This window comes from Strix uralensis, chromosome Z (genome assembly GCF_047716275.1).
Source record: "Strix uralensis isolate ZFMK-TIS-50842 chromosome Z, bStrUra1, whole genome shotgun sequence".
NCBI lineage: Eukaryota > Metazoa > Chordata > Aves > Strigiformes > Strigidae > Strix > Strix uralensis.
Window position 1 is genome coordinate 92,728,829 of NC_134012.1, and position 25,951 is coordinate 92,754,779.

A 25,951-nucleotide genomic window follows, 5' to 3' on the forward strand; every position below is an offset into this window, starting at 1 on the left:
GGCAGAAAATAAAAGTCACCCTAAAATAAGAAGGAAAGCGTAAAAAAACAAAAATAAAAGGCTCCCGATTCGAACCGCTCCTTCGGCCAGCGAGAGAGGAACTGAGCCACGATTCTGAACGTTCACCCTGCTCCTAAACCCGCCCCGCCTGACGGAACGCGTCAACCCTTCACGGAGCGACCCCAGGAGCCTCCCCCCCAGGGCCTCCCGCGGCGACGAGCCAGCGCTGACGCCCGCCGACGGCGAAGAGGCACCCGCGGCCCCTCACGGAGACGCTCCTGGCACCGCCTCCCCTCAGCGCGGCGATGGGCGGGAACCGACCTCCGCTTCCGCCGCGCGCGCTGCGGGGAGGAGCAGCAGGCGCCGCGATCACGTGAGGGGGGAAGGGACCGGCTTCCCCCGCGCTGCTCACGTGGTGCCAGCGGGGTAGGCGGAAGAGCGGTGTGTGAGGGGCAAGGCGCGCGGTGGGTGAGCGCCCTGCGTCACGTCACGCACGTCACGTGGCGGGGGAGCGGCCTCGCGCGCGCGTGGAGAAGGAGGAGGGGGGGAGGAGGGAGGAGGAGGAGGAGGAGGAGGAGGAGGAGGAGGAGGAGGGAGCGAGGCAGGCGCGGGGCGGTCACGTGACGGTGGTGGGCGCCGCTGCTGCTGCTGCTTTGTGAGCACATTGGGCAGGTACCGCGCGGGGGGGGCCGGGGCCGCGCGCGCCCGCTGGGTGGGTGGGGGGCCGGGGGGGGCGCGTCCCCCTCCCTCACTGCCTGCCCCGCGCGCGCGCGGCGGCGGAGGGTGATGGGCCCGCGCGCCCAGCGGAGGCCCCGCGCCCCTCCCTCGCTCAACGGCTCGGGGGTGGCCGTGGCCGCCTCAGAGGCCCGAGGCCCCCGGACGGACCCCGTCGCCACCCTATTCCCGCCTTCATCCCCAGTCGCCTCTCTCGGGGCGACGGACCTGTCCCGGGGCCGGTTCCCTGTCCCAGTGGGAGCTTTTGTCCGGCGGCGGGTGTCTGCCAGGGCCGCCCCTCCCTGCCGCGCCTGCCGGCACTTCCCGTCCGCGGAGGGTTTGGGGGGTGGCGGCGTGTGAGGGGAGGTGGCTGTGCCCTACTTTTGCTGACGGCCGCCCGGGGGAAGCTTCGCCCTGCCCTAGATTGCCGCCCCCCCAGCCCCCCTCCTCAGGGGCGCGGGTCGGGGCCGCTGAGTAGGCCGCCGTTGCGGGCAGCTTCCGCCTAGCTCCTGCCCGGGCTCGTGTGGGGAGGGGGAGCCGACCCGGCCCCCAGTGGGTGCGGGGAGAGGTGGGTGCGCTTTCCGCCTTCTTCCGTTCGGGGGAGGGGGTCCTGCACCTCATCCCCCTTGTTGCTCATCTCCTTACAGCTGACTACTTCTCTCCCAACGGATTCGTGCTTCTCCTGGCTCTTTGGGCTAGGGGTGTGAGGAAAGCGGGGTGCAGCTGGACCCCTCGGAGGAGAAGCGGGGATGGTGGAGGGGGGCGTGCCTTTGGGCCCCTTCCTAATCTCGAGTCAGGCCACAGGAGGGCTGGCAGCACGGGAAGGGAACAAGTGGGTGACTAACTATTGGTTTGTGCCTTGTGTAGGGTTTTACATCCATGGTTTTCCCTGTCTCCTTCCCGGGTGCTGACTCGCTGGTGGGGGTGGGGTAGGGCAGCAGTGTCACGGTCACAGCTACAGAATTCACTGACAATAACATCTCAGCAGCAACAGTAGGTTACTTGAGGACATGGCAATGAATGAACTGTTCTTTCTGTTAACCTTCTCTACCTAGTCCTTCCTCACCCCTGATTATGTGTGGTTGCAGAGAATTGGAAGTCAGGGCAGGGCTTTGCTATTGGGCTGGCTTATGTTGCATTTAAAATAAAAAAAAAAAAAAAAGACAGCTCTTCTGTGTTTGCTGTTGTTGCTGAAGAAAAATAGAGCAAGAAAGTAAACTGGTAGAAACCCTCCCGCAAGAAACTGGATGTAGAAATGAACTGGTACACCTTTGAGCCTCATGGTGAGGATCCAAACTCTGATGTGAAACATTTAAAAATATGTGCTGAAATGTCTGCAGTGCTGTTGAATGCCACCTGGAAGCTGCTCAGGGTGAACCTGGTTTGAAGCTTTTCTCTTGTAGGTGTGTTAACATCAGGAGCATGGATGTGCAGAGCCCTCTCGGTTATGTTCAGAGGAACATGCAGCCTTCTGGAACAGAAACTTTGGGTTTGGTGTGGAGCTGTGTAAGGAGAAGCTCACAAGGGCCCGCTCGCTTTGTCCCCAGCTACCAAGCAGCAGTCAGTCCCATGTCATCTCAGTTTGAGTAAATGCTGAAATGCTTATAATACAGCAGTAGATCAAGGCGATAGCGTCTGGGGCCGTGGTGGCTGGTGAAATAGAGGGGCCGTCCTGGCGTGAGAGCAGCTGTTTTTTTCAAGAAGAGAAATTGGAGCTGGATGTGTGTGAAGGGAAGGGAGGGGGAGGATGTGCAGGCCTGGAGGAGGAGTGCTTGCCATTGAAACGGAGCCCCTTCACAGCAAATGGCAACGACTCGGTGTTCTGAGGCTTTGCTTTTTTAATATTTACCAGGCCCTTTTAGCGACTCCCTTGGTTATATCATGTTCTCTATTGGAATCTGGGTTTGGATTCCTACCTGGCTGACTCAGTATTTATACCTGGGCACAATCTCTCTGTGGTGGTTTGACCTAACTTGTTTAAAGAATTTATTTTTAACCTTACACTAGCTAACTTGAAAGCGAGCAAGGCTAAATCACTTTCCAGCATTAATGATGTTTTGGGACTCCTGGAGGGTTACATGGAGAAACTGGATTAACTGGTGTAAACCAATTTTGATGCAGAGTCTGGAAAATGAGCCGGCTTTTGTGTTTATAACCTCAACAATCTGGGTAACTTGAGGGAGGGAGGAGTGGGAATTGGGCAAGCTCTATTCTGCTTTGTTCTAGTTGCAGTTTTATCAGTGTATTGATTTTAAAAAGTGTTTATAGTAGTAAAAACAAAGGCATGGAAATTCAGAAATTTAGGCCATTTCACTTGTATTGTTTTTGCCAGTTCTCAGAAAAGCTCCTGGTACCATGACTTGCAAAAGGGTTTGACCATTAGAGGGGACTTCGGAGTTATAGACTAGTCACTAAAATGTAAGGAAGCTAAGGGAAAACCCAACAAAAAAAATCTTGTCTGTTAACGGAAGCTATTCTTTTTTTTTTCAGTTCTTCCAATTTTTAAGTTACTGTTTTAGAACCTAGAAACATTTTTTATGTTTTATATTTATTCCATGGACTTTTATATGATGCTTTCCTCATAGAATGCAATATTTTGGTATTTTTATATTTGTTGCTGGTATCCCCTCAGTGATACTGATCACAGCAGAATAGTATGCTGAGTAATAGTGCTTGAGAAATGTATGTATCATACACTGTTAATACCCTGTTAATAATTAGTATTGATAGTATTACTATTAATAGTAACGTTTACTTGCAATTTCAGTAATGCTTAATACCAGTACTTGAAATAGGTTCTTCATGAAAGAATAGGAATACAACTTTATATCTTTTATTAATCTTTTATCTATTTATCTTTGTCTCTTACTTGGTTAAAGCACATGAGCAGGACTCTGACGATCTGTGTTCTGTGCTTGGGTTTGCAACAGCCTCATATGACTTTGGCAAAAGAGAAGCCAAGTGACTTGTCCCCTTTTTAAGATGACAGATTAAAGAAACTCAGTGTTGTATTTGTCTACTTCATAAGTATTGAGTGGAAGGTGCTTGCGGAAATACAAGTAATATCCACTTCAGTGTTGTTATTCTGCTGGAGCTTCTTGTTGAATTTTTTTTTTTTCTGATACAGTGTGCTCACTTGTAGCCCATTGCGTCCTCTTTGCTTTTTGGAGAAGACCTAGTTTGGACTTGTACTGTTTTTCATACAACATCCCTAAACAGGTTATGTTCATTAAAGTGAGAGTCAGGATGAAAGGTTGTGAAGTAGCTTCTTCGCAATTACTTAAGGTTCATATTTTACAAAAATTGTACAAAGGGTTTCTCCGTTTTCTCTAACATGAAAGTCCACACTCTTTCATTTTGGCCATTTAAACTGGCAGTTTGTTGGAACTCCCTGCCCACCTGGGCCCAGCTCCTGCACTCCATTTTGCATGTGTACCTTCAACCCTCTGCCCCTCGTTACTTCTCAGTGCTGCAAAGAGTAAACAGGGACTAAAAGCAGATAGATGGAGGTGATACAGTCTGCCTAAGATCTCAGGGCTTGCTCAGCTTGCTGCTACTACATCACAACTCTTTTGCTGAGAGTATTGTTTTATTTATGTTCTCTCCAGAGTGTAAAACTTGTAAGATAGGTTATGTGAACAACTTTGTGCAGTTCCCTTGGATGAAGTTGTTTCTGCTCTCAGTTTTCTTGAAATTCTTTTTTTTTTTCTTTTTGTCCAGCTATCTTTCTGAAAGCTGCGAGATACTGTGGCTTCTTTTGAAGGTAAACTTCTCAAGCTTTTTTCCTCTTCCTCCCCAGCTTCTTAAATCAGTCTTCCAACAGATGAGCTTAGAGAAGTGCTTAACCTGTCTAAGTGTAGCATTTTGCTATGAGATATTTCCCATATTGAGAGAGCTTTTATCTTTCTCGAGACTTAAGGTTTGCTTGAAGTAGTACTCCTACAGTGAACTTCATGGTTTTGTTTATTTATCATACAGCAAATACAGTTCATTCCAGACCTGCGGAAGATGTAGGTTCAACAGCATTTGCGTTACAGAATCATTTAGTATTTGCATCCAAAGTTAAATGAAGAAAACACAAATACTTTGTTAACCTCCAGATTTGAATCATCAGGTTGCCCTTTTTTTAACCTGGCTTAATGGGGGGAAAAAAAGTCTGTCTAGTCTGTTAGGCAGCCCTCTGGTTGAAGGTGTAAAACTTGAATTCAGCAGCTATGATCATATTCCTAAATATGAGAGGAAGTCTTTTTGCAGTTTTACTGTGTGTAGTGTAGGTTTCATCTAGAATCTAGTTGTGTATCTTACGACTAAAATACTGTTCCTGGAAGTAGGATGGTGCTTTAGAGACCATATTGAGATTGCTTTTGAGCAAAGAAAATGAAATTTTTTTTCCTACTGTATATGTTTTGTTAAGTGTTTTGAGGATGGTGAATATAATGATATAAAATGAAGCATATGGCTTCTGAAAGCTTTGCTGTTTCCTGTTTCTATTTGGTTTTAAATGTTAACTGAATCATAGCTATTTTATGGTAAACACTTGACTGATATCTTGTATTATCATGTTGTCCACGTTTCCCTGTATTTGAAGGCTATTGCTGATTTCTTTTTCTTTCTGTATTTACATTCTTCCTTGATTTTCAAACTTGTGTGTTTCTTAGATGCAGTTTCAGCAACATGAATCTGAAAGGAATCCTGGTGCCAAACCCTGCTGTGCTGTCAGGCTGTACATAATATATTGTATTCAAGAAATTCTGATCCATGCTTTTGATGGGTTGTACCCCAAGGGACAGATGTCTTCTGTTGCTGGGCTTTTATTTCAGCTTTCAGTCCCACATTCTTCAGATCACTTGTGATCAATTTGGAGACTGACATAAGATGGGCCTAAGTTACTGATGTTAACTTCGGGTGACTAAATGTGATGAGGAGGAGCAGTACTGCACGTCCGGGTCTTGTGCTTCACTTTCTTTTAGTAGCCACTGAGTCAATTTCTGAGTGTTTTGGACATTGGGTAAGTGCCAAGGGTAGCTGTCTGAAATGCAGGTTAGAGAAAGATGGAAATAGTATTATGAGCTTGGTGAAGGCAAGTTAATGAGTATGCAAAAGCAGATTTTTTTTTTTTTCAGTGTTTGAGAAAACCTTGTGCTTTCTGATACGCGTCCTCAGCCTGTTGGGTTTCTTTGCTGCTTCTTGATGTCCAGATAGCAGCCATGCTCAGAAACTTTTCTTTGCATCTTAGCAAAAGGCACTTATTATCTTTCTTGAATAGTTCTCTGTTATGACTGCAAATATAAAACTCCTTGCAATTTTATACCGGTACTCCAATTTTCATTGTTTATACCATTTTACCTGTTGATGTAATAGTGGATGTTGCTGGATTTAAAGTCCCGGTGACTTCTACCCTACCTGATTTAATTGAAGATAGACATTCACTTAATTTTCTTCACGTGGCTGTCGGAGCAGAAATGCTAGAGCTTGTCCTTTTTGAAGCTTGTGGGGCATTTTCATAACAGCTTTTCTGTTATAGGACTTCCTTCCCTTTTTACTTCACTTAATCACAGACTGGCTGAGGTTGGCAGGGACCTCTGGAGGTCATCTCATCTCCCCCTGCTCAGGCAGGTTGTCCAGGACTGTGTCTGGACATCTTTTGAATATCTTCAAGGATGGAGTCTCCACCACCTCCCTGGGCAACCTCTGCCAGTACTTGGTCACCCTCACAGTAAAAAAGTGTTTTCTGATGTTCAGATGGAGCCTCCCCGTTTTTCAGTCTGTGCCTGTTGCCTCTGGTCCTGTCACTGGGCACCACTGGAAAGACCCTGGACCCTGGCTCTGTCTTTGCACCTTCCCTTTGGGTATTCGTACCTGCCCCCCCCCCCCCCCCCCCAAAAAAAAAAAGTTTCTCTAGGTTAAACTACTTGACATAGTCAAATCTGTAGTCCTTTGGGCAACATGTTCTTACATGCCTTTGAGAAGGAGGTGGATTAAGTATTGAATTTGGTAGGGGTGGTGGTAACAGTAATTCATGACTCTTGATAGGTGGAGAAGTGGGTGGGTTTGGGATATGTGCTTAGAGAAAGTGCTGTGAAAATGCAGTAAGATGCATATTTCAAATCCAAATAATTTCTGTGCTTGCAAATAAGAAGTAATTGGCTGTCTGGGCTCTAGCTGAAAGCTATAATTCAGCAGTTTCGTGAGAGAAGAAACAGGTCAAACATTTGATTGTCTGATAGTGATAAAATTGCCCAAGTCCTGTATATGTTCTGTCGAGGAAGCGTGTGGATTGTAAATGATGGTTTAATGTACATACAGCGTTTAGGAGGCATTAGGCTGAGTACTTACTGTACTTCTGCATATTGCGCAGTTCATTTTATGAAGCTATGTGCATTAAAAATATTTTTAAAGTGCTTTTTAATGAGAGTAAAGCCAAAACTTTGCAGAATTACATGAGTCCTGGTAAATTAGGAGTGAACTGGATCAGCCTATTTTTCCTATTTTTGCAAATCCAGCCCTCCTATCCCAAATTCCTAGGACCCCCACAATTGTAGACAGAGGTTAAAATAAAGTTAGATGGTTAAAATTACTTCATAGTTAGGGATATTGAATCTGAGAAGTGCTGGGATGGCTCTTTTAGTACCATCCTCTGAATGAAACATCAGTGAGGTTTAGTTTCTGCTAGGAAACCTACCTGAAATATTTTTATGACTTACCTCCCTTGCTGATTGTGTTGATTTTGAGTACTTCAGTCATGGGAGAGAGGGAGGTGAAAATGTATAACTTTTACCTTTCTTCTCAATAAACAAATTCATTAAAATAACTGATCAGCAGAAGGCATCCTAAGCATTTCACTAGTTATTAAATGACCCACTTATTATAAAATATGATAAAACATCGGGCAAGAAACCACAGAGCCATGTCTTTTCAGTTGCTTTTAATATCTAAGCAAAACTTGAACATAAAAGCATACTGAGTGAGGCATCTTACCTTGCAGGCCAGAGCAAGCAGGTTTTGAACACTGGAGTTGGACTGTGGTAACTAAAACCTTTTTCGCCTAGCAAAAAAAAGTGACTGAGACTGGAGCTCAACATAGGAGAGAACAAATGAAAGAGTTTAGCAACTGGGGTCAGCGTTGTTTTCCTCACCAGGACTTTGTTAAGGAGTGGCGGATGGCCAGGAACTAGTTTTATGGTTGTAGGTCCCCTTTATCAACAGACCCTAGTTGAAAAGCTGACGTGCAACTCTTCCTCCCCTTCCAGTTGCTCCACAGTATTGTAAAAAAGTTGGGATCAGCTGTTAGCATGTTCTTTTGATGGTACGTTCTCAACAGGTCCTGATGCAGTATGTAGAGAGAGAGGGACAGAATGAGTTGCCTGTGGAGGAGCAGGAGGAAGATGTGGCTTGGTGGTAGTTAGAAGACAGGTTTGGGTTGGAGGGGAGAAAGAAGTAGTTTGGTATTCTTGATCACTGATACGATTGCTACTTTGATTTGTTTAAATTATCTGGAGTCTGGCTCATAGGAGCAGAAGTCAAATGATTAATGCTGGGGAACCTTAGGTGTGTCTTTACAAACAAACAAAATTCCTGCTTTGATGAAGTGCACTGGAAGTGAGTAATGAAATAACATCAGGAAAGATGAACCGTGGTGAAGTACTTGGGGAGGAGGAAGGGTTCTCTCTTCTCCGCATCCCTTTTGGCTATTGAATCTGCGTGGTGAATTATTTGACACTGTGACTGTGTTTCAGTCTTTTGAAACAGTGTCGCTCTATCAGCGTGTGGTGGCTGGGGCTTCAGTAATGTGAACTGGAAAGCTGCAAGATGGTTTTGCATCTTCTCGTATTCCTATAAATGCATTTTTGTTCTGCATTTATGGGCATATGCAGGGCAGCACTGATGAGTTGCCTTCTTTCCCAGAAGTTTGTATGTGAACAGACATGCTGTGAAATACTGTGAAAGTTTTTAAATTTTAATCTTTTTGTTCTTTTTTAAGGGAGAAATGTTGAAGGGGATAAGGTATCTCTTCTGGCGCTCTGATGGTAGGAAAGTTAGCTCTGTTTAGAGATTCATTTAGTCGTTCTGTTGAATAAAATGAGACCGTTACCACCTCTTACATTTCCTGAAAAATGTCAACTTCAGACTTCTCAATTTCTCTGCTAGGTGAAGTGACCTCACGTAAGCATGTCTAAACTATGCTTATTTTATTAAAGCCTGAAAGTATTGAACAGGAGACAACATGTAAGAGACTGAAAATAGAGCTTTACGCCAGGTTTGTTTATCCAAATGTATATTTGGGTATTATGCCTCTCATATTTTATGCTAGTATAATATTTATGGCTACAGAGGTGTGGAGCTCTGCTCTCTTGAAATCTTAAAGACCAGCTTGGAAGAAATGGTATGCTTAGCTCTTCCAGGACTTGTCATGAATTGACCTTCCAAGCAGTTCAGCTTCTGGAATGTATCAAAGCTTGCTGAAAACTGACCTACAGTATTTAGCCTCCACCCTCTTTTCAGAAGTTGTATGTATTTTTAAAATGACCCAAATTTCTCATTAAAAGAAAAAAAAAAAAAAGTGGAAAGATGCCCTCAATTTACTTTTCCAAAAACTGTAAAAGCAAGATTTTTATTAAACTTCAGACCAGTTAAAGAAAAAAAAAAAAAAGCAGCTCCCTAAAAGCTCATCTTAAAGAAGATGCTGGGAATATTTTTGAATGATATTTAAATCCAAAACATCACAGCTCCAAGACTCTCAAGGTTAACCAAAACATTGCATGTTTCTGGAACTTAGACTTTCAAGTCTTTTACAGCAATTGGATCTCTATCTAAAGCTCTGGAAGAGTTCAACCAAAGAAATATTTGTTTACAGCATGAGAATTTTAGATTGACATCAGTGTACTTCTAACTCTTAAACAACAACTTGCATTTCAGTCATGTTAAAATCTCTGTTGACAAGCAAGTTCCAGATAAACATTTATTTAGTTTTAGTTGCCTCTGAAGTAAAATTACAGCCTTTTCTGGATTCACATTAGTGTCTAAAGTTGACTTTTTTTTTTTGACTCACCAGGTTTAATCCTAGTTTTAATTCTCACTTAACATCATTGCGTTCCTGGAGCTCTTTGATTTATTCCTTTTTTTTAATTTGATAGGAATTGAGGTGGTTCAGTTAAAGTTTTTTGTTCTCAAGTGTGCTTGTATATTAGGATATACATTAAAGTCTGACTGATCATCTCTGATATGGAAGGTCTTACTCTTGGTGCTTTGTGTTCTGGGAATTTTCTGGGTTTCATTCATTGTGTATATAAGATTTGAGAACTTAGAATGGTTTTAAGGGAAGTTATGTCTCTGGCTTTGGGAATGAGATAATTTATTTAAACATGGTTTTTCCTTCCCTTTCTTCTTTCTCTGACAGAAAATTCTGAAAAGAGCACAATGTTTTTCTTGGATGTATTCGTAACTCTTCAAATGGACTTTCATGTATAAGTGGAAGTTCTTCACCTTAAAGTTGCTGTTCTCAGCAGTTGCATATATACTCAGTGATGTTTAAATGTAGTGTATTGAGAGCTGTTTTATCCCATTCTATCACTCCTGCATTTGATCCTGCAAAGAAATTCCTGTGATGTAGTTGTGACCTCATGGTAACTTCCATGACAACAAATCTCAAAAACTCAGACTTCATGTCAAGGTTCTTTTGGGGTATCAAAACTAAGGTCATGCTAACACCTTCTGCCTCAGAGTTTTAGAGCACAGCAACAGGTTTGATAAGTATTGTTTTTCAAATTTTAGACAGGGGAAAATGGAGGGACCAAAAGGTCAGTATCTACTTAGACAGGGCTCATATGCTGTCCTGGTTTCAGCTGGGATAGAGTTAATTTTATTCCTAGTAGCTGGTACAGTGCTGTCTTTTGGATTTAGTGTGAGAATAATGTTGATAACACACTCATGTTTTAGTTGTTGCTAAGTAGCACTTACCCTAGGTCAAGGATTTTTCAGTTTCCCATGCTTTGCCAGTGAGCAGGTGCACAAGAAGGTGGGAGGGAGCATGGCCAGGACAGCTGACCCCAACTAGCCAAAGGGATATTGCATACCACAGAACATCATGCCCAGTATAGAAACTGGGGGGAGTTGTCTGGGAGGGGCGAATCGCTGCTCGGGCACTGGTCAGCAGATAGTGAGCAATTGATTGTGCATCACTTGTCTTTACTTGGGTTTTGTTTCTCCTTCTTTTTGTTACATTCGTTTTCATTATTATTATTTTATTTTAGTTATTAAACTTTTTATCTCAACCTGCAAGTTTTACTTTTTTTCTGATTCCTGTCCCCATCCCACTGGGAGGGGGAAGGAGTGAGCAAGTGGCTGTGTGGTGCTTAATTGCTGCCTGGGGTTAAACCACAACCTACACTTTCAAAAAAACACACTAAACCCCTGCAGAACTGCAAGTTCAGTGTCCTGAAGCTGAGACAGTGAGCAGCTTTTTAGCAGTTTACTTTCTGCTGATTACAGCTTTGGGTAAATGCTGCCTTAACTGTGTATGTGTTTGTATTTTTGTTCCTATCAGAGCAGGCATGGAGAATGACAAGTTGCCTTGTTTCTTTCAAGATTTTTGTTTTCACTTTATTGTAGTGAATCAGGGTCATCTTACTAGTTTTCAAAAAGCCATGATTTGGGCAGTATACTTGTTGAACTTGAAAAAGAGTCTTTGTGTGTTAAATTGAGAACACATTTAGGGCATCATACTGTTCTGCATTTTAAACTTGCCTACTGTTGGTTTCTCAATTTATTTATGGTGTCATCTTGGCTTTTACAGCAAGTGTGCTTAACAGTCCCCTGTTGTGTTAGAATTTTTAAATAAGATTCTGTAAATGACTCAAAATTATTATTGTGATTAAAAAGCTGTTACTTAAGTTTGTAATGCAATTTTTAAAACTTTCAATATTTTATCTTGGTTATCCCTGGCTCATCCTTTGATTGACTTCTGTGTTCATACAGCTTTTGGTTTGCTTGGAGAAAATTGATGTTTACAACACATCTTCTGCTGAAATGCTTTTAAAGGTTGTCATTGCCAAACGATTCACTGAAACAATTTGTTCAGTGAAGTTTTTATAGGTGCAGTATGATCTCTAAAGCTGATACCTGTAATATTTTGATGCTGTTGATAGAGTTGAACACTGCAGTTAGCAAAATGTGTATTCCAGGTGCAATCTCAGAATTCACATGTCTACTGAGGCGAGGTGCTGCAATTAATATAAATAAGCTGTTTCAGAAACTAAGACTTGAAGAGTGAAAGTCCCTTTTCTTTCAAAAGTGAGTAACTTCATCTTGCAGCAGAGTGCTTGGTCTTTTAGGCTGATGGTAAAATAGACAGGTGACCAATATCTTCTTGGGATGTTTTAGAAAACAGATTTTCTACTTAGGCATTTTAATATTGGACAGCATGTAAACCTCAGAGGCATACCTCTGTGGAATCAGGGGCTGTTATTCATTACTGTGCTGTACTAAACTAACTCAGCAGAATACAAAGACTTGTTTAAAAGGGAGAGTAAGCTTTAAGAAAATAAGCGAATAAATTTCTGGGAAGAGGACTTTCTTAATGGTCTGTCAATAGGAAGGAAGTTTTGAAGAAAAACTTTATATGCTCATTCAGATTTTGCAAGCTTTAAAAAAAATTATTCTTTGCACTGTACTTCAATCTCGTTATAAGCTAATCTGACTTGGAAAGAAATGGCGGAGGACAGTGAGAACCTCCTGCTGGAGACAGAAAACGCATGGCAGCCAAACAACATTTAAGTCAGTCCAGACTTTCAGAAAAAGATAAAGATGGGGAGCTGGAACAGTGATTGAGGGTCTTAGAAGATGCCTATGGGTGGTTTCCCCCCCCCACTTATGTTGGAAGGAAAATAAGTATTGAATTGAGTGCAATAAAACTTTGGGGAATTTGACATCATATGTGAGCAGCTTGTCTTTTTGGTATTGTCTCTTAAAAGGTTAAGAAGAAGTGGGAGATTAATTTCATTTTGCTTTTTTAATATTAAACACTTGAGAACAGCCTGGATGACTTCATTCTTGCTTTTAAATTTGAATTCTGGGTGGAGGGCTCTTTTATTTACCTGGTTCTTTTTAGCATGTTGTACATTTGAAGTTGTAAAGATTGTTAGTCCTTCATCTCTTTGGATAATTTGGTATCGTTTTGTTGCAGATCAGATAGACTTGGCCTCAGGTAAGCTGGAATGGTGGAACAAGATAAGTGAATTTACATGTGACACCAAGTTGAGAAGTTGTGATCATGAGGAAAGTAATGCTCAAAATCAAGTGGGAAAGCTTGGGGTAAAACAAAGTTTTCTGACTGAAACAGGTCAAGATGAGGATTAGTATCAAAGGAAACTAATCAAACCCACCTTGTTTAAAACTGGACAAAATGCTAACAACAGTCTTGACCATAGAAGGAGCAATCCAGAGGAGGTAGAGAAATAGAAGTCATCTCTTAGGGCTTTCAGTTCTTGGTGCCGTTTCAGTGGCTACTTGTCTCTGAGCACCTGATAATAAGGTAGAAAAAAAGGACTCAGCTTCTTTCAGCATTTCATTTTGGAAAGCTAAAGTGAACCAAATGGCCGTGGGTTTTCATCAAGATTTTATGCACAGTAAAAGCATAAGATTATGAAGGAAACCTTTGATACTGCCTTAGAAACTTGTTCCTTGTCTTCCTTCTGGAACTTTATATTCAGTTGTATATGTAACTGTGAGAAAAGTTAGGTTTTTAATTTGGTGGATTCTCCTCTTGCCTAAGATGAACCTTTAGAAGGAACATCACTTGAAGGAAAATTATAGAAAGGTGTTCTAGAATATCTTGCTTTATTTAAAAATGGTTTTCAGCAAGACTCCTGGTTTTCTTTGGTTTTCCGATTATGTGAGTGTATCATGAGCAGTGATCTGTACTGGTCTTCTTCCTTCAGTACCTAGTTCAAGGAGTAGTGCTCTGTACAGGTGCAGGAATGATACCTGAGCTCTTTGGTGTTGCTACCAAAACTCTGAAGCTAGAGTCAAAAATCTGATACCATGAGGTTTTTAGCACATTTTATAGATACAGCCTTCCTGATTTTACTTGGTTGCATTTGCTTTTATATCACTTGTGGCTTGTAATTTAACCATTGGCTTTTGTTGTGAGTGTTGTAATGTGATCTGATGAGTGTTGCAAGTCTGAATTAATCCTCCCCTACAAAACTTTTTTTTTATGGTTACACTTTCTGCATTGTTCCTAGTTGTCAATTCTAGTGTGAATTAACAAGGTGCCCTTTTTTTTGATGCAGTTGAGTGTGTTTCCGCTAGTGTCAGAATGTAACAAATGTCTCTGCTCTTGCTCAGCTATTTTTAGTCCTGTTGCTTGTATCTGTTTCTATTCAGACGATTTCTTTGGAAGCCGTTCCAGGAGAGTGCGGTTTGGCGACGCGGGAGGGAGCCGGAGGGGGCAGGGAGAGCACAAGCGCTGAGCATGTTCGTGATCTGGCGGCGAGATGTCCGGCGCCGAGTGCTGCTTCCTGTGTGCCACCTTGTTTACAAGGACCTGCTCAAACCGAGTTCCCCCTTCTGCGTATTGTCCTGGCTCCGTGGGTCCCTGCTTGTTAGCTGTGTCTGCCATTTGGAGTACCTGGGTTTCAGCTTGAAACTTCTTACTGGGTTTGTTTCTCTGTGTAAAGAGCGATTAATTTTAGGGGCTGTTTAGATATGGGCCGTTATATCAGAGCGAATAGCTGAAACACGCATTTCTACAGTTTTAACAGCCGAAGCCAACAGTTCTCAGTACATGTAATTTTCCCTGATCCTCTTACAATTCAGCATCTTTCTTTGTTCTGAGACCAGTTTAATCTGGATTAACTTTCCTAATAAGTTTTATTAGAAGTTTTTTTTTCTTATTTAACAGCTGGTTTTAGTTTTTAGTTTTTTTTTTTTCCTTTGTTTGCTGTTGCATGAATTACTCATCTTGTGGGTACAGCTAGCTGTTGATGTAACAGTAATGATTGACAGGAGGGTGATCCACTGAAAGTTGGTGGTTTTTAACTGTTGTATCTTATGGTCCTTGATGTATGCTTGTAGCTGATGTATATACTGACACAGCCCAAGCTTAAACTGTTTTTAAAGTGTCCTGCTGACATTGTCACTAGAGGCATGTGGGGAATAGTAGTTTTGAGACAAGTCAGTCACAGTTAATAAGGTTGTAAGTCCTGTGCGGCTTTGGTGATACATTTCAATCTTATCGGAGATGCTTTGGCAACTTAAATATATTTTTTCTGTCATAGTGTTGATAGTTTAACCACAGTGTGACCTGAGATCATATGTCCTTCCATGTATTCTTTGAACAGAACATCTATAACTTGTTTAGCTTGTACTCTGCAGCTGTTTCCTCACCTACATATATGTGTGTATGTGTGGCCTCAGCTTACCCAGGCTTCTAGTTAACCCCTGAGTTCATCCCAGATAGTCTGGAAAGCTGTTCAAATTATTACAGTCTGTAGAGGCTTTGCCTTGTGATTATTTTTTTTTTGGGGGGGGGGGGGGGGGGGGGCGGGGGGGAGGGAGCCATCTGAAGAACTTCCAAGTCACCCAGCCCTGTCTTCCTGGACGAGTCTGTCTGGATTTCCTCCTTTCCCCCTCTGAGGGACTGCTATGAGTTTTAATAAGCTGGCAGAGGGAGCAAGCCTTCTCAAGGTGGAGCTTCTGATAGGGAAAGGGTGGATGTTTTGAGTGTATTATTCCTGTGAAAGTGAAATTCAAAGATGACCAGCGAAAGCATTGAATATTTAGTTGTGTGTACAAAATCATTAAAGATTGGTTTTGGTGGCTAAATTGCTTTACAGTAATTTGAGTCTCTAATGTGTGAAACTGAATGCAGACAGGTACTTCTCTGGCTGGGGGAAAGGGCTGTATTCTAGATTGCCATAAGCTGTATTAGTCAGGCTGTCCTAATGTTGGTTGATTATAGCCTCCTCTTATTTGGATAGAAAGACCTCCAAATTTTCGTAAGTGTATTCTTCACTGCAAGTTACTGAATGCTAACAGGTATCCAAGAGGCTGGGCATTAAGGAGTGTTGCCTGGTAAAGGTGATACAAGTGTCTATTTTGCTCCTGGTGACCAAAAAGAATATATATGCTATAAGATAGTTATATATTCAAGGTCACTCTGCTGGCAGAGTCCCTTCCTGGGAGTTTTTTATTTTTTAAAATGCCTATAAGTCATTTTTAATATTTGGTTTTTTGTCGTGTGTGGAGGGCCTGACCAGGATCAAGTCTTGCTGTACTGGATCCCAGGAAAACAAAATGTGAAACCTTACATTTTGCCGATGTTATAATGGTGCATGGCTGCTGAAATGCAAGTTCCCCCTTTCCTCATGAACTTGATCCCTATCCCTCGTGTCAGATTCAGCAGTTGTATAGCCACATAGTTTTCCACTGGATAAGCTTATTCAACTGACTCACTGTTTTGTTTTAGAGGGTTTAGTATGCTCTTGGGTCAGCTCACTAAACCTACTCCCTCTGCAGCTGCAGGATTGTAAGTCTGATTGAAGGGAAGTAGCAATATTATGTGGTTAAGGCGTGGGGGAGCAGGAATGCCATTTCTGGTGACGACTCAGTTGCGTGGTATTAGATGTGAGCTGAAACATGATTTTAATGGAATAAACTGTTTAGGTTCTACCTGCACTATGGATTGAACTTTGAATGAATAAACAACCAGGTCCCAAATGGGAACTAAAATGCTAGTCAAGTTTTTTGTCCCAAACTCTGCTCAGCCATCCTCCACTTGTGTCTGACTTCAGAAAGGCTGTGTTAGTTCTGGCTGCAGAGGGTAATGATTTTCAACCCTGAAAAACCTGCTAGTTCAGTTTTTTCCTCAGCTGCAATAAACCTTTCCTTTTGCAAAGTACTAGTTAATGTTTTTTACAAGCCTCCTAGTTAATGCAGTGTATAATTCAGACTGGAGTATTTTTGCAGGGGGTGACTAGGCTGTAGCTCTGCTAGCTGCTGTGTTGGAAGTTGTAGACACTGTAGTGCCTGTTCACGGAGTGCTTATCAGGATACCTTAGGAGGGAAAACACAAAGGGCTTACCTTTTCTGTTTTTCTTCATTGATTGTTCCATTTTGGGGGGGGGACAAACCCAGAGAAATGGGTATGAGGAGGAAATTTGCAATACTGATGGTTCTTCACAACTAAATGTAGCAGTGGTGGAATAAACAGTGAATATACTGTGTATTGACTTGGCTAATGTTTTCTTTTATCTCCTTAGGCTAAAAAATCAGAGAGCAGAGAACTCGGAAATGGAGGTGTTCCTTTTCTACTGTAGCAAGAGGAAGTAGAGTGTGTGCATGGCTGTGCAAGCACTGGGAACCACCTCTGAGCCACTGTGGTTGGTCTCTGCTTCCTAGCCTGAGATACTGAGTCAGTTGACAGTTCAGGACAGCATATGGTGTGGTCAGTGACGGGAATACATTACCTGTTTTACCTTGGTGACTTTTAGAGAGGGTTCGCATAAGAAAAACTTTCTCTGTGACAGAGGGCAAGAAATGAGGTCCTTCCATCAAAGATGGCAGGAACAGGAATTTAATTTTTCCTTCGGGTTTTAGAATAATACCAGGACAGTCCAGAGCTTTTCTTAAGATATTCCTCAGCAGAGAAGCATACTTCAAAGGTGAACTTGCTGCTGCCCCTTCCTCAGAGGATCCCCACGATCGTTGCTTTTCAACGAGGATTCCTATTTTTTATATATTATATTTCGATGTGGACCAGTGCAGCCTTTTTTTTTTTTTTTATTGTCTAGTTCATGGCAACAACTGTGGTCTGGTCTCTGTTATGGTCTAGTAAGATCCTCTAGTTCTGATAGTCCTGAGAGCCATGCTTAGATAGAAAATAACATGCACTTTTAGTCTAATTGGGTCCCTGTTACTTAAAGTTTCATTACAATGTTAAGTGCTGGTAACCAGTGCATCTTGCAGGTTCTTGCAAAGATGGGGCTTGTAATAAATTAGGACAGGGAGCAAGGCTTTATTCCTTTTGCATGTGTAAGTCCAGCCAGTTGCTATCTAAAATGGTGTTGTTGCAGAAAGGCAGCAAAAGATGAGGATAGTGTGTCTGTGGATACTGATGTCTGAAACATAAGGCCAAGTCCTCTGAATCTTCTAGGACACTCACTGCCTCTTGATTGTCTAGAATCACTCAGGAGTGTTGTCTTCCGATAGCAGCAGAGGTGCGTGGTTTTGCTAAACAGGTTTTTAGCGGTCTGAAGATTGCCTTGGTTGTGTGACAGATAAAGCCCTAGGTGGAAGTCAGTTAGGATTCTCTAATTTTAGTGAAATTGTGGGTTTTTTTTTTAATACCTGTGAAAGTTGAATCTGGGGAAATTTAGATTCCTCTTCAGAAATTTCTGTATGAATAAGGGTACTTGTTGCCTCTGAAGTTTCAATATTTATAAAGAAATGATGAGGGCAAGTCTGCTAGATGTTTATTTGGTGTAGTTGGCAGATTTTGATTAATCACTGGTATATACTAAAACGTAAAACACATCTGTTAGGCAGAGATGCTTGGATAATAGCAAATATAGATACTGTGAAGTTAGAAGATTTTTTAAAAAAATGATACTCCTTAACTTTCATGATTGAAATCTGCTCTACTAATGGAAAACATGCACTTTCAGTCCCCCTTCCACATCATACCTTTGGAGATGCTCTGGATATGTGACCAGCCTTTGCCTTCTTTCTCTTCCAAAACAATGCCATCTTTTCTTTTATTTGTAAGATCTATTTGTGTATTTTATTGTCTTCCTTTCTATAACATTTCCTCGGGAATACTGATCTTTGAAATTAACTTTTTTTTCTGGTAATGAGAAATTATTGATATCTGTAGATCAGGGTATGTTTTTAGCTAATTATAGATTGACTTGGCAGAATAGTAATTTCAACTAACACCTCAATGGGTTTTAAGAAAGGTGGGTAAGAGTATTTACTTGTATTCAGTATGCTTTGCTACACAACTGTGTGTATATTAGTTCGTATGTTTGCACTGGTATTCTGGCCTCTCTCAGCAATCCTCTTTTCTTGGTAAAACATGAGACCATACACATAGTACACTTTCTTTCTTCTGTGGTGTTCTGCCAGTGATGCAGGTCTGCTCCTGGCCATCAGTATTTTTCCTGTTTACAGTAGACGACTGTAAGATGAGACATGAATCCTCCCAGGATCCATAAGCTCAGGTTCAGTATTGTTGGCTTGGGGCAGTACAGACATGGAGTCATCAGCACTGCTCCTGAGGAACATCTGACTCTTGCAAACTCTTTTCCCCTTTCAAGAAGTAATAAAGGTGGTGTGATACTTTAGACAACAACACTTGAGGGAAGTGCATTATGTCGATGCTTTGCAGACATATTTTTTTTCTCCACTCTTTCCTCACAGTCATGTCATGCTACTGCTGTAGCAGTAAAATCTAGACTTGTTGTACGTGTCCAGTAGTCATGCCATCATGAGGCAGTGTCCTGCAGCCTTTTCCCAGCTCCGTCATTGTGAGAAATCCTTGACTGAGTAGCTTTGTGTTTAGACTATAAAAAACCAGTCACACTTCTAAGGTGTCCACAGAGATTTCTTCACTGTGTTCTATCACAGCTCCTTGTCCAGAGAGTCAAGAAGATAACTTTCTTGAGACAGCCTCAGGAAAAGAATCAAAACTGTGTTTTTCTCAGCTGATGGAAGTGAATATTTAACTTCAGAAGGATTCTTGAAAGTTAGGTGGTATTGCTGTGCATTGTCTGTCCCTGGAAGTTCAGCAACAGATTTACTGTGTCTTGTGGGGCTTGCAACCCTGTCAAGTCAATTTGTATTCTGTGTATCTCAAGCTTTTCTGACTTCTTTGAGTCTTAAGGACTAGATCTCTTGCCAAAAGAAAGTTGAACAAAAGATCAAAGAAAGCATTATGATAGCTTTAAAAACCTGCTTTTTGTGTTGATACGCATTCAGTTACTCTTTGATACGTTGTCTTGCCCTTTCTAAAATCCAAAGCAAGAATCCAACTAAATGTGCTGGATAAGACTTACGGTATGGAGACTTTGGGAGGGGGTGGGATGTGGTCTCTGGGAAAGTTGGGTGTTGAGATACCAATACTTTGGTACTGCTTTTGGAAACGAGAGTAATTGTTGCCGTTCCATCACCAGTCTCGTGACTGCTTTTTGTACAATATTGTATCTACTGTTGTAGTGTACATCCTTGGGCTAAATTTGCTGTACAGACAGAAACACTAAAACAAACAAAACTTGAGGATTTGGTATTATTTTCCTCTTAAATGCCTCTGTTGCTTTCTGTTTTTAAGTCTAGTTATTTGCTTTATGAGGAAGTGCTGAAATTTGAATTCCTTAGAGCTGGAGAAGCTAAACATACTTGAAGCGAACAATTTTTTTAACTACCGATGAAGGAATTCTTTAATTTTTATTTTGTTTGAGTTTTGTTTTGGTTTTTTTGTTTAATTAGAAATAAAGACAGCCTTCCTCTGGAGGTACTAGGTTACATCAGTGAAAAAAGGTTTATAGCAATCTTGTGCTTCTTTTTTTTTATTATCATGAAAGAAAGTATGACCACCTTCTTTATACAACAGTTTTGGGAAGTCCAGTCTCTTTTTTTGTCCTCCTTCTTTGCTAGTGCTCTGGGGGTCTGTTTCATTTAATGCGTACCTATTTCTTCAAAGTACAGCTGTTTTGGCTGCTTACTGTAGAGTTGCAATGTCTCTACAAGGTCAACTATTAACTGCTGATGAGGGACTTTTGCACTGAGCCAGACCCTGACATGAAAACTGAAACATCTGCCCAACTGAATATTTTTTTGATCTTTATTAAACAGATTTTAATTAAGAGTTGTTTTCTTCCCAGTCTCAAACCTTCTTTCCTCATTTGGTCTGCAGTTAAAATTAAGTTCATCAGTTTGTGATATCCTACTCATTGCTATGACAACAGCCTGCCAAACAGACTTTAATATGAAGAATTGGAGAGAATAAGAAGCTGCTTTGTGAGCAAGGAAATGTTCAGCCTGATCTTATTAATTAATAATAGCCCACTTAACACTGAAAATTGTAGTCATTATAGTAATTTGAAGACAGTGGCTATCTGCCTCCCTTCTGCCTGCTGCTTTGGTACTCTTAAGAGTAGGTGTGGTAGGGTGTGAAGCCTCAGCCTGTGGTGGTGAAGGCATGCCCGTGCCAGGGAGGTGTGATGTTTCCCTCGTCACTGCACGGTCGGCAGTGGAGCAGGGCCCCTCAGCTGATCCTCCTGCGTGTTGGGGCTGGACTGGTTGCTGTGTCTGGACACTGCCTGTAGGTAGTGGGAGCCAACTAACAGGGGAATAAAATAGCATTATTTTGAAAGCTCTCTTTATATCAAGCTGCCGGTTGTGCTTTTAAGAAGACTGAATTGTGTCTGAAATGGTTTATAACACGTCCATGTTGGCTTGATGGGGAATTTCAAACTGAGGGTGTGTTTCCACACTTGTCTGAAGCAAGTACAAGTCCATACTGCTGCCAGGAAGAGGCCCTCACCTACACTGGTTTTCTGCTTCGGACCTGTTCCTAAATTGTGCTGCTCATGGGCTGCGTGGTCAGCATGATGAGGATCTTCTTCAAAGATCTTGTTACACTGTTCAGGTTGTTTGACTCGGTTCCCACCAGCAGGCTGATCTTGCTGTGCTGCTTCATCCCCCAGCAGTGTTTCAAACATTTGTGTGCCTGCCTTTTTCCTTGAAGTATCCTTTCATCCTGAAAAACAAATGTGGCTTAAACAGCTGTGGTGCAGAGACACTGTAAAATACATGTTAAGAGAGGGAGGAAAGACATAGTCCTCTCCAGGTACCTGTAGGTTGCCTGACTGTTGGGAGTGTAGGCTATAGTTCAGAATGTGCTTTACAAACAGGTGGAAAACTCTTTGTTTTAATGTGTGTGTATTGCTGTCATGTCCAAAACATGGATTGCAGTATTTTGAATAGCTTTGATGAAATTAGAAAAAATAGCATTGATATGTATGTCAGCATTCCTAGATACAAGAATCTGTGTAAACATGACATTAATTCAGAAATGATGAACAAATTGAGACCCAGTGGGGTTGTTATTTCTCAGTGTATCTTAAATCACTGTGGACTAATTCCAGACAATCATATTGGAAACTATTAGTTTGTCTTTCACAGAGGTTAGTGCTTTCTTGTAATTTTCTCTGTTCAGGACTTTTTTTCATTGCTCATTGTGCTAGGTTCAAATCGTGATGAACTGACCAATACTTAAGGAAAAAAAGAATGACCCAAAGGTCATTATTAGTCTATATACATTTTAAGTTTTTTGGATGTTGGCAGTCCAGTCAGTAAGGCTTATAAAGCAGATTTTAAAACAAAGAGCAAAAGTAATTTTTACTGCAAACTCAACTGAAAACTGTCCCTAATGTGTTTTAAAATATCAATGGGACAGCCACAACCAGATAGTCAGTGGTAAGTGTTGAACTTGCTGTTCAGAGCATCTCCACATCTACTTAATATTTTGCTTTCCATAGAACATGTCATGAGCTTAAATAGCCTCTGTTCTGACTGTATCTGGCTTTTAGGGTGTCAGGCGCAGTGCTTTGAAGGCCTATGTGTTCTGGGGCTTAGAAGACAACAAAGTTAGACTACCTTAAGAGACTGGGAGACAGACTGGCTTTGGTGAATATATTCATAAAGCTGGAGAAACACAGTGTTCTAGTTCAGCCCATACTACAGTCAGTTCCTGGTAAAGGCAGGCCTTTTCTTGTTAAATATGTAAGAGTTCATGGAAATATACTTTCTGCTCAGACTTTATTGAATGCTTTAACTAGCACATAAAGAAATTCAATGTCGGGGTTCAATTTTGGCCAACAAAAAAGTGTTTCTAAAGTGAAGAAGAGGTTTGGATGATAATGGGGTTAATTGTCTTTTTGATTCTAAATGAGGCTCCTGAGCATCATGAACCAGTGTTTAAATTGAAGCATCTTATTGCAACTTTAATTGTTGAGTACCCATTACTCGTGAGTGCTAGTGAGCAGTTGGGTATTGAACACGTCCTCATCCACGCAATCACAGCAGTTTGCTCAGTGTTCATCAGAGCACTATCATGCATTGAGCTCGGTGCTAGCCAGCTTGCACCAAAGCTGCTGCTCTGACAAGTTGCGTGCTGAGGCATGTTCATACATTGGGGTTGCAATAAAAGTGCTTTGCTGTTTGTTTTCACATCTTCTGCCCAGGTGCACCACTTGCAGGTTGTCCTTGTTTCCCTAAACTTGCAGGTTTTACTTCACAGTGTCATGGGGACAGAAACCAGGCAGTTGACTGTGACTGTTCTGACCAGTTAAGAGATCTGTTTCCACTTATCATAGCTACTATAAACCGTACTCGTCAATTAGCCTTGTGTTAGATGCTGTACAAACACAGAGGGAATAACAAATTTCTTGTTTCAAAGTAATTTTAATGGTAGAGGATGAATGAGAATGAAAGCTGGCTGCCACAAAGGGGATAACAGTGATGTGTGTGTGGGATTTGGGTTTTCTTTTGGGTTTCTTTGTTGCCATAAAACAAAGGCATGTTTAAAGCAGGGTAATAGGTAGTTTTGTAAATAATTTCTGTAAGTATGAGGGAGAACAAAGCAAAAATACTGGCTACAGAGGCTGGATTTAAAGGCAAGCATCATCATTTCTCTTATAAATGAGAGGTGAGAAGTAGAGTGGGTGTTGGCCATGACCTCCATATATGTGCAGGAAAGCAGTGTGATGACAGGGAAGAGGAACTGCCTAGTTTGTGAATGCGATTTTTGCATTACTATTTTGAGTGGTTATGAGAGTGGTTAAATTCCAGGCACCAAAACAGGACAGCAGAAATTTAAGGAGTGATACAGCTGGAGCTGAAATTTCAGCAGAGTAGAAGATAGTAAAGTCTGTATGTAAAATAACTTGCAAAAGCTGTGAGATTTTGATGTCATCTGGAAGTACTGATCTAGACAGATTCCAGTCAGCTGACAAAAATGCTTTTTGTCCACTGCATTTCTCCCTTTACTGTAAAACTGCAATAAATCCAATAATAGTGTATTAAAGCTGCTTTCTCTGGAGTCTCTGTATAGAGTTTGTGGTAAATGCAGGAAGAGTTCAAGCTACTGCATTTGTTTATTACATGGATATTGAATCTATTGAATCAGTACCCTGCCTTAACTCATGCTCCTTTTTTTTTTTATCTTTCAGATTTTCTATTTTGTACATACATTGTTTTGTATATACTGTATATGATGACTTCGGTGGGCAGTGAACGTACCCGGGGCACTCGGGACAAAACGCAAATTTCAACCACACAGCCAACACAACCACAGAAACAAGTAGTACAGGTATGTGATACTATATAATCTTCTTTGAGTTCAAAGTGACCATGTAATGATCTGCCTTTCTTCCCTAAGTCAGTAAAAACTGAGAAAAGTCAGGAGGAAAAATCGTGGTCTATTTTGGAAGAGTATATTTGATATCTTGTTTTAATTACTCAGTAATCCAACACAGCATTAAGTTGTTCCTGCATTCTTGTCTCTAAAGGAGCTTTGTGTTCTTCAGCAACATTCCCATCAGTGAGGAATTCTATGCCTATGCCTGTGTCAGGATTTCTGTCCTGTGACCCCAATGTCCTCAGATCTCAGCTCTTCCATATGCCAGCCTCATGATGCTAGAAGATTTCTGGTTGATAGAGGAATTAGGGTGGATGGGAAAAGGTTTGTTAGATGCGTGCTGCATTCTACAGCATGATTCAGCATACCTGCAAGTCATAAAAATCTAAACTTCTTGTGCAGCCTCCTCACAAAGTGAAATGAAGATGACCATCCACTAGTGGACTAAAATTATTTTGAGTATTTGTGAGATTGAAATTAAGCTCTTAGCCAATTGTCTTGATTCTCAGTGGCCGGGTAAAGTTGTGTGCTTGTCTGGGTTACGGGGAGTGCAAAATGTCTGCTCCTGGCAACTCATTATTCTCTTGTCAGGTACTTCTCAAAATTGGACTCAATTCAAGAATTGCCTCAGTTCTCAGAGAGTGCATCAATCTAGAGGTGCTCCTCTGGGAAATTGTCTTTTATTGTTTTCTAGATTGATCTTTAATGTGGAGGGGCTCTTGTTCTGTTTCATACAGTATTAATTGTGTGACCTCAAGCCCTTATCATCTTGTGTTGCAGTGCTTTGCATAGTGTTGATTTATGCTAATGTGTGGATTTAGAAAGTGACTTTCAACAGATTAAGTTGAATTTGGTTTTGTTTTATAGCAAGTAAGGCTGCAGGACTGTAGTGAGCAGGTTGACAGAAGCGGTTTCCCCTTTTCTGACATTTGCAAGACAGCAGTAGAGTACTCTCCTCAGTTTTGGGTACCCTGGCATAAGACAGACATTGGCAGATGGGAGCAAGTCCAACGAAGAGCTGTGAGGATGGCTGAGAGGCTGGAGCCTCATGAATGAGGGTGGTTGAGGGGACTGGATTTGTTCAGCCCTAAGAAGGCAAGGCAAGGTTATATCTTCTATTCAGATACCTCATGAAAGGGTATAGAGAAGGTGAAGCCAGAGTCTTCTCAGAGAGACAACGGCGTAAGTTGAAACACTGGAAATTCCAGCTGTTAAAAGGAAAAAAAATTGTTTACCGTGAACACAGTCATGGATTAGAGAGGTTGTGGGATCTCTGTCTGGCCCCAAGCAGCTCCTCTGATGGGAGATGTTCTCAGTGGGAGGTTGCACTGAGTATCACTGGAGGACCTTTCCAACCTATATGATTCATTGTTTTTAAGCATTAAGTCTTAGGGACTTCTTTCTGCAGTTTGTCCACTTACTCTGCTTCTTGCATAGTAGATATTGGTTTAGTCAATTCAGTGGAAAAGATGGTTATGTAATATACAACAATTATGTTTTAGTGCACCATATTTTTTTATTATTTAGATGGACTGTCCTGCTTAGTCAGACTTTACAGATCAGCAGAAATTGATTCATTTTTCTGAATGTAGAATAATGTTGCTTTCCCAAATGGAGATTGTCATAATACCGTGTTGATCATCATTTAAGTTATTTAAGAAATTACATCACAGTTCTTTTGCATTGCTCTTGGGTAGTAAATAAACCATTTTGTTGTAAGATCTGGGCCTAGTACTGTCACTTGATTTGGTGTTTTGCACACTTCTGTTTTCTGGTAGTTCGAAGATGTTACTTAAAAATTTCCTTCTCTGTGTTATGCTA

General features: G+C 41.5%; 1 protein-coding gene across 12 annotated transcripts in view; it reads left to right on the forward strand.

The window, feature by feature from the left end:
• The first annotated feature begins 366 nt into the window (after positions 1–366).
• UBAP2 (ubiquitin associated protein 2) overlaps positions 367–25,951 on the forward strand; it is a 156,809-nt gene continuing 131,224 nt past the window's right edge. For 5 of the 12 annotated variants that reach the window (XM_074857171.1, XM_074857179.1, XM_074857180.1 and 2 more), the window contains exons 1-2: positions 593–672; positions 23,943–24,082. In XM_074857171.1, the coding sequence (XP_074713272.1) occupies positions 23,984–24,082 (99 nt within the window). In that variant the 5' untranslated portion in view covers positions 593–672; positions 23,943–23,983. Of the gene's footprint in view, positions 465–586; positions 673–1,084; positions 1,283–4,458; positions 4,478–14,234; positions 14,371–23,942; positions 24,083–25,951 lie in introns of those variants that run through there. The other 7 variants (XM_074857178.1, XM_074857186.1, XM_074857172.1 and 4 more) reach the window with 6 other exon arrangements.